The sequence below is a fragment of a genome, unplaced genomic scaffold (assembly GCF_019419815.1).
Source record: "Pyrus x bretschneideri cultivar Hongxiangsu unplaced genomic scaffold, Pyrus_bretschneideri_v1 Contig200, whole genome shotgun sequence".
Taxonomy (NCBI): Eukaryota; Viridiplantae; Streptophyta; class Magnoliopsida; order Rosales; family Rosaceae; genus Pyrus; species Pyrus x bretschneideri.
In genome coordinates this window covers 197,883-206,430 of record NW_025999503.1, presented here as the reverse complement: position 1 = coordinate 206,430, position 8,548 = coordinate 197,883, and the positions used below count along the sequence as shown (strand labels likewise).

Genomic DNA, 8,548 nt, shown 5'->3' with positions numbered 1-8,548 from the left:
GACTCGTGAGGCTTGTAGGAGTCCAACTATACCTTTTTCAGGTAAGAACACCTTCGTTTTCACGTCGAATCCACGATGCCCGATTTTGGTATTGTTCATGCACACGTAATTTCTCACATTTTAGGGAATTTCAAGCTTGTAGGGAGCTTGGTGAGGTCCCTAGGAGGCTCGGGGTGGTTCGTTTGAAGGTTTTGGACATCGGGATCACGAGTTTCGAAGTTGGCCGGGGTTGGGGTGATTTTCCAGGTGAGATTTTGTGGTTTTTAGCACTTGAAAGTGGTATGATTGTGTTCCTCTCATTGTAAGCTTCATTTTGGTACTAATTTCGTGAAATTTGGTTGAAAAACGAAGAAGATAAGACATTTTAAATTTTTCCCAGTTTTCCGGCACCGGCGACAACGCCGGAGAAGACAACAGAATATTCCGTCAAATCTGACGGAATATTCCTGACGCCGTTGACGGAAACCATTAGGAATAACGGAATATTCCTAACGGCGTCAGTTGATGCCATCAGCGTGCCAGGCACGTGCCTGCGCGTGGGGGCGCGTGCGACGGTGAAAAATTATTTTAAAAATATGGGGATGTTCCTGAGGTTGAGTAAGTGTATTCATACACCCCATTTGAGCAATGTATGAGAAGTTATTCCTAAAGGTTGGTTATGTGCTTTAAAATTAACGTTTTTATAGTTGTTTCGCATATAGGTGAGACGTATCCCTAGGACGAGCGTGGTCACTCGAGGTAGGGGGGTTACGACCCTTCCACTTACCAGTGAGTGGGCTTTTGGTTTTCCGTATATACCTATATACTTATACTTTTCCCAAAAATTGATTTTTAAATCGTTTATTCGTTATATGCCATGCATTGCATTGTCATTGTTATGCATTATTTGTTATATATATATGCACGTATATTGGTGCTATGGACGCACAGGTAAGTGCCAGGTGAGTTGTGATTCATGTTTTCATTCAGTAGTGACTTTAGAGACATAGAGAGCTCATAACCTGCACCCCCGGTGTTAGTGCTCCCGCCCAGAGTAGGGCACAGTACTTCACGTGATGTTCACCTCCCGCATCACACGCTCAGCTTGGATCCAAGTTAGGTGCACAGTCCTGTCGTACAGACCACTTTAGGTGGTTCCGACTCGTAGGTGACCCGCGATTACTCGCTCAGCCTTCACGTGATCGTAGCACTTGAGCGTTTATATGTATTACATCCAGGCCTGTCGTACAGACCACTTTCAGTGGTTCTGACTCGTGTGCAGGTCCAGATAGTGAGATTGAGACTTGAGCTCTAGATTCAGCCGTACAGGTCACGTTAGGTGACTCCGGCTGACAGGTTATATGATGTTGATATGATTTTACCTGAGTACTTGCATTTCATTTTGAGGTTTTGGCATAGCATATTCTTGAGCATGATTGATATATATATATATATATGCGTATATCTATTTTCTGGGAAGTATACAGGTTTTACGGCGAGGGGTTAGAACTTATTTATTAAATGGTTTTTGAAAAGCTTTGTTTTTGCCCACTCACGCTTTTGTTTTGTGCCCCTCCAGGTTCTAGTTGGCTAGCACGTTCGGTGGTTTCCCAGAGAGCTTTCCCGACATATCTGACAGACGATCACCAGCGTAGGACCACCTTCGGGTGTACTGTTGTTGCATCATTTTCTTTTGGACTGCTTTAGGCTTATCGCTCTGAACTTGTGTCTCACTTGCACTAGCACTTGTTCTATTACCTTATGTATGCTAGTTTTTATTTATTCGTATTATTTCCATTATTTTATTAGCTTCCGCACTGTGCACATGGTTACGTCACTTCTACGTGACGGCCAGCATGCCCTGATCCCGATCGGGGTGTGTCAGTGCTAATAGTCAAAGGATAACTCATGAAATAGTGCCTAAATAACAATAAATAGAAAATACTCTACCGTGGGGTTCATCTCCACCATGTTCATTTGTTCTAACGTTTAAAATAATATATGAATATAAACTTAAAAAGAATGAAAAAATTTAGCATACTTAAAAATTAAAAATCTAAATATTTTACTTTCCCACCTCAAACTTAAATCACACATTGTTCTCAAGATGCGGAAAAAATAAAGAAAGAAAACAAAAATATTAAAACCTTAAAAACCGAAAAATAGCTAGCAAAGACAAAGAAAATAAACTAGGGAATAGAAATAGAAAAAAGAAACAACGAAAGAAAGTATAAAATAACAAAGGAAACATAAACAGAAATAAAAGAAAAGACAAGGAAACTGACACACCTGGGATTCGAAGTGGTGACGTGGTGACAAGAAACAGAGTCGCTGGAAAATATTGGAAAAAAGCGATATTTCAGTGCTCTGGAGTCTGGAGAGTTGGAAAACCTCTCCCAACTAGCGCCGCTTGAGAACCTCTCCCTGTAACCCTCGAGCTTAGAGCCGCTAAAGCCATCTCCTTCGTTTCCTCTCTCTCTTTTCATTTCTCATAGAACTGAAACCCTAGCTTCTGTCTTCAACCCAGAACGTCAAAACATGAATCCATCTCCATCTCTGTCAAAAACGGAGCCCAGCCATGGCGATCTTTGATTCTAGCCCAGATTGTCACCATCGTGCATTCCTCTGCGAAACCCGAGGTAAAGATCTCTCATTCTCTCTGCGATTATGGTCTCTACTTGGCGATATCTGAAATACAAATGCATCCAACCATTTTTCCCTTCCGTTTTCATGACGGAAGGTCAAATGAAAACGAAATTCTGACTGATGCATGCATGTTTTCTGTGTGTAGACTTGGGGATCCGAGTAAGGCCATGGGGCATAGGAACTGCAAGGAGCAATGGCTCACAAATGAAGGTGCTGTACACACAGCAAAGATGGCTGCAAGAACTCGGATCTACAAAATGAAAGGTAAATCAAATCCCTCCACTGCGTTAAAATTAAGCATGGTTTAATATCTCTGAAAGTCATACAGATTTGTGAAATGTTTCTGTCATGCATTTATAGACCTAAACTTTCGTCAATGCTCATGTAATTTTCTGTGTGCTTGCATGCCTCCATGTGACAAATATTGAGACAAAAACTGTGCATGACACTGGATCTGTGACATGGCTTTGATGAATGTCCACCTCTGTGCTGCCTGGACCAACAATATTTTAATGAAATATGAGAGTGAGCGAGCGAAAGATAAATGTTGATGAATGCTCAGATAAATGTTGATGAATGGATGACTGATGAATGCATATTTTTGTATCTTTATTGTTTTGTTTATAAAAGAGTAAGGTTTATGTTCCTCTTCTTTTTCATGTATTTTTTATTTCTTTTTCACGTATTACGAGAAGTTAGGTTTATGTCCTCTAATTATATGTAACTTACTTTATGTTATTAATAAAATTCTTCTCGTACCGTCAAGGTTTTCTGAAAAATAAAATAAAAAAAGCAATAAGCTACTATATAACGCTTCCCATTTTCAACCAGGGATAAACCTCTCAACATAGAGCAGGAATTCCAATATAGGTTTGAAATTTGATGAATACTTTCCACAACTTTGTTTTTTAATTTTTATTTGTAATTCTTTCAGAGTGTTCGTCCTGTAATGTTTGGCAAAGCCAGAATGTCATTGTTCAAGCATAATTCGATGCAAATAAGTTTGTTTGGCAAGCATTGATCAACTAGCCATTTGCACTGCATTTTTTATCTAACAAATACGGGAACGCTTTCACATAACATCAATACTATTACATGTTATACCACATATTAACAATAAGCTTCTATTCGCATATACCATTTGCTTGAAGTTTGTTTCTGATCCGACACATATGTGCCACAGCATCATAGATGTTCAGTCTTTCTCTAGGCAACTCCGCTGAGCAAGCAACACCAATTTCTAGAACAGAGATTAAACTTTCTATGATTAGGACGCGATTGCTTGCCCTCCCCTCATTAGGATGATTGCTCTCTTGAACAAGAACGGGATCCAAAACCTCTTCCACTTGCTCAGGCAGAGCTACCTTCACAAAGCTATAAAGGTTTGAAGTTCCTTGAAACATGTCATCGGTTGGTCTTTTACCTGTAAATATTTCCAACAGGAGGATGCCAAAGCTGTACACATCACCTTGTGTCCACACTTCATGTCCCATGCCATATTCTGCATTCCACAATTCAGAACATTAGATTCTAATTTTCTAGTGATGTGCTAAAAGCTCATTTCATGTTTGAAAATTTTAAAATAAATACTGCACAATTTTAAAATACTAGCTAGGGAAAAATAAACCACCAAGTGTATTTACCTGGAGGAGCATAACCAATAGTTCCCTTGATCCCTAAAGAGCTTGATTGATTTCCCGAAGAATTTTCAGCAGCTTTTGGTAGGAACCTCACCAACCCGAAGTCACCTACATGTGCAACCATGTCCTCATTGAGAAGAATATTGCTGGGTTTGAGGTCGCAGTGAACTATTGGCGTCTCACAATGATGATGGAGATAATCCAATGCCATAGCAACATCAATAACAATATTCAACCTCTGAGAAATTGTTAAGCTCGTTGGCCTCTCATTTCTCTCACCAATTGTATGAATTGGATACAGCCATTCCTCCAAGCTCCCGTTAACCATGAACTCATAAATTAAGGCCTTGAAGTCGTGACCGCGATAATCAAAACCAGAACATGCCGAAAGTACCTTGATAAGATTACGGTGTCTAATATTTTTGAAAGCCTTGCACTCAGCAATAAAACTTTTGTAAGCTCCGCGACGAACGAGGTTGAGTACCTTGATGGCAACTGTAGTTTCACCTTGCTCAAGTAGTCCTTTATAAACGGACCCAAAACTGCCCATACCGACCAAGTTGGTTGAGGAGAATCCATTTGTTGCCTTTAGAAGACTTTGGTAAGAAACTTGGGGAAATTTGTCCGAATCACTTGCAGCTTGACCCTTTTTGTCCCTCCGTGAGCAATAAAGGTACAAAAAGGTTAGTGCAAAAATGACTCCAAGAATCCCACAAACGAGGGAGAGAACCAATTTCATGGTTAAACTCAATCCTTCCTTTTTTGCATGCTGGAATTTGCACTTTGGCAAATGAAACTCAGGTATGCCCCCACAAAGCTTGCTATTTCCTTCAACTGATGTTGCCGTTGCATTCTTGAACACTCCTTTGATCGGCAACATGCCCTCAAAATTGTTATAAGATAGATTCAGAGATTCCAAAAATACAAAATTTTCTAAGAATTCTGGAATGGTGCCTGACAAGTTGTTGTGAGAGAGAGACAATTTTGTAAGACCTCTTAGTGAACTCAAAGTTGATGGAATTGTCCCATTGAAGAAATTTCCATGCATGTCTAGGTACTCTAATTTTACACAACTAACCAGACTTGCCGGAATTTCACCGAATAACATGTTATCAGAGATATCTAAATACTCTAGATTTATTAAAATTCCTATGTTCTCTGGCAAGGGGCCTATAAAATGATTTTGTTCTAAACTCAGTACATACAAGTTCAGCAGACCAAAGATTTCTTGCGATATGATACCGCTGAAATTGTTGGCACCAAGATGTAAGAACCTCAAATTCTGACACTCTGCTAAACTTGGCGGGATATTGCCTTGAAGTTTGTTGCCTGCTAAGCTTAACACATTTAATTGACTTAAATTTCTGAAAGAGGATGGAAGATTGCCAGAGAGAGAGTTCCCACCAAAAGATAATTGATATAACTTGTGCAGCTTTCCTACACCAGGGGGAACGTGACCTGATAATTGGTTCCAAGACATCAACAAAACCTCTAAGTTAGCCAGATTTGCAATCTCATTCGGGATACTTCCTAATATTTTATTTTGAGCAATATTGAATTTTTGAAGAGAAGAAGACAGGTTTCCTATGCATTGAGGTAAGGTGCCCCCAAAATTGTTGGTAAATATTTGGAGAATTTCTAAATGGGTGGCATTGCTCAAATCGCAGAGAAAGGTCAAGTCATCAATTCCCCCACTTCCGAGATGGTTTTCAGCAAGGACTAACCGCTTAAGCTTATGCAAATTCGTCAAAGGAGGGACCTTTCCATGCAGTTGGTTAACTCCCATCGAAAATTCAATTAGATTTGACGCATTAGATAAGGAAACAGGAATAGATCCACTGAATTGGTTATCGGAAATGGAAAATATATGGAGACTCGGAATACCGAAGTTTGAGGGTAGACTCCCTTGGATTTCGTTGAATGCCATAGCAAGGACTGTGAGAGAAGAGAGATTAAAGATTGAGGGAGGAAGCATACCCGAAAAGCTATTTACATCAAAAGCAAGAAAGCTAAGATTGGTCATTCGGCCAAAAATATCCGGGACAGTGCCACTCAAATTATTAAAAGATGCGGAGAACTTTTCAAGATATGATAAATTGCTAAAAGAAGTAGGGACTCCCCCTGTAAAGTGGTTAAAGTGGATGGAAAAAACTCTTAACTTTGACAAGAGGCCAAGCTCATTCGGAATTTTTCCCATTAGGACGTTGAAACCAACAGCGAGCCTGAGGAGCTGACAGCAACATGACAAGTTGGTAGGAATTTCTCCACTCAGTGAATTGTTGTTTAACTGTAGGACTTGTAGTCTGTGCAGGCGGCTGAATTCTGGAGGAATTTCATGGCCTAAGCTGTTTTCTTGGAGATCAATGACTCTCAAAAAACTCAAGTTCCCAACATGCGGCGATATAGATCCTGCAAGTTTCAAGGACGGCAGGCTCAAGCTTGTGACCCTCTTATGACGACGACCACATGTAACGCCATGCCAAGAGCAAAAGTGGATGGTTTCATTCCATGAAGTCAGGACTTTAAAAGGGTCATGAGTTATGCTAGCCTTGATTTCAAGCAAAGCGAGTCTATCTGTCTCATTTCCCGGAAGGGCGAAACAAGGAAGGCAAGAGTGGGGAATGAAAGTATGCATAAAAAAGGATGACAAAAACAATGCAGAAATGGAGTTGTAAAACCCCATCCCCATGATGATGCTATTTATTTTGTAAGGAAGTTAAAACTCAATTTATAAAAGAGTGTTGCAGGACTGATGGTTTGTATACCAGCTTTAGCAGAATCCAATTTATAATCATAACCAGAGTGCTCTGTACGCATGCAGTGGATCTACAGCCACCGATATCGTAGTCGATGAGGGATAGCATTGACCTGACCAAAAAAGTCTCTCTCTTTTCTTTTTAACTTAATTTTATGAATAAATTCAATTTACATCTAATTTTGTGAACTAATATTAGGAATATTTCACTTTTTTTAAAATTATTGTATTCATTCTTCTTTATTTATTTATTTTTAACGAACGATATTATCTACACTAAGGGGTGTAGAATGGGTTAAGCCTTACAATGTGTTATTAATAATATGGTGAAAATTCACCTTTGGTGAAAATTGAACCAAATACCTCTCACTTCCTGTGAAGAGGAATATTACTAGACCGTAATAATAAGTGGCGTATTCATTCTTTAACTTAAAACAAATGAAAAAAAAAATAGAGATATTGGTTTTACGTGAAATTTTCTCTTTGATTATAAACCAAATGACACAGTGTCTTGCTTGATTTTATTTTTAATTTTTTTTATGGGACAAAGTGACTTGCTTGATGAATGTGTTTTTGTTGAGAAATTTTTATGGATACCAAAAATACAAGTTATATGGTGTATTATTCTGTGTGTTATAATAAAAGTAAGCGACAATGTTGACGTATGTTACTTTTTAGGTATATTAATAAAATAACAAATTTATGTTTTATATTTGAGTGAAATAATAATATCACATAATCGTGCTTGGATACATAAAAAAATTGCTCATTCTTGTTCATCGATAGTATGCCAAAAAAAGAAAAAAAGTATTTATCTTTGGTTTTGTACAATGATAATTGCTAATTTTGGTGTAGTGTTGTGACATTTATTTATGCCAACAAATAGTGTAGGTCTTCTGACTCCTCTCCTTCCGGATTGGTGCGTGTTTGCGTCTCGTGATTGGATTGAGGATATACACAACAGAATACAGGTAATGTTAAAAATACTAAATTTGTAGATAAAATTTGCAAACTAAATAATGTGTCACTAGTAAGAATCATCACGTTTATCAAAGCTTAAGTCATAATTTAATTATCAACTTTCATATCATTTAGTTTACAAAATTTTATTTACAAATTTAATTTTACTCACATTATCCAAAGAACAAGTAATGGGAACTTTACCACGCCAGTAGAGGAAAGAAAAAATAAATAAAAAAAAGCTCTGCCACTCTAAGTTATAAGAGAAGATAAAGGTTTTAAGTTACAATTACGGTCACTTGATACCAGTACTTCTATACGTTTGTAAGATTTCTTAAATGAAATCCAACGTTAAGGGGATCAGCTTTTGTGCATCAACACTTGATTGTCTCTAGCATTGGACAGTGCCGTGGTAGACTGGTAGATATAATTATTACTCAATGATTTAAATGATACTCTTCAACGGTTCCAATTTCTCGATCCGAAAGTTCCAAACATAAAAATCCAAAATAGATCTGATTCCCAATGAAAGGCCCTTTTCGTGGCTGGCCGGCAGCCAGCCTACAAA

The 8,548-nt window shown here is 38.3% G+C and overlaps 1 protein-coding gene and 1 long non-coding RNA gene across 2 annotated transcripts; one reads left to right on the top strand and one right to left on the bottom strand.

Annotated features, from left to right (window-relative positions):
• The first annotated feature begins 2,190 nt into the window (after positions 1-2,190).
• LOC125477201 lies at positions 2,191-3,237 on the top strand. The gene is made up of 2 exons (XR_007258392.1): positions 2,191-2,618; positions 2,771-3,237. It is a non-coding gene; the product is annotated as an uncharacterized LOC125477201 (long non-coding RNA).
• Positions 3,238-3,381: 144 nt separating this feature from the next.
• On the bottom strand, positions 3,382-7,192 carry LOC103935518 (probable LRR receptor-like serine/threonine-protein kinase At3g47570). The gene is made up of 2 exons (XM_048584158.1): positions 4,269-7,192; positions 3,382-4,126 (listed from the first exon to the last, which is right to left on the bottom strand). The coding sequence occupies exons 1-2, from the start codon at positions 6,952-6,954 to the stop codon at positions 3,750-3,752; spliced, it is 3,063 nt and encodes a 1,020-aa protein (XP_048440115.1). The 5' UTR covers positions 6,955-7,192; the 3' UTR covers positions 3,382-3,749.
• Positions 7,193-8,548: the final 1,356 nt, after the last annotated feature.

Coding starts and splice junctions, on each gene's coding strand:
- LOC103935518 (XM_048584158.1), bottom strand. CDS start 6,954: ATGGGGATGGGGTTTTACAACTCCATTTCTGCATTGTTTTTGTCATCC. Junction 4,127..4,268: donor TATTGGTTATGCTCCTCCAG/GTAAATACACTT, acceptor TGTGGAATGCAG/AATATGGCATGGGACATGAA.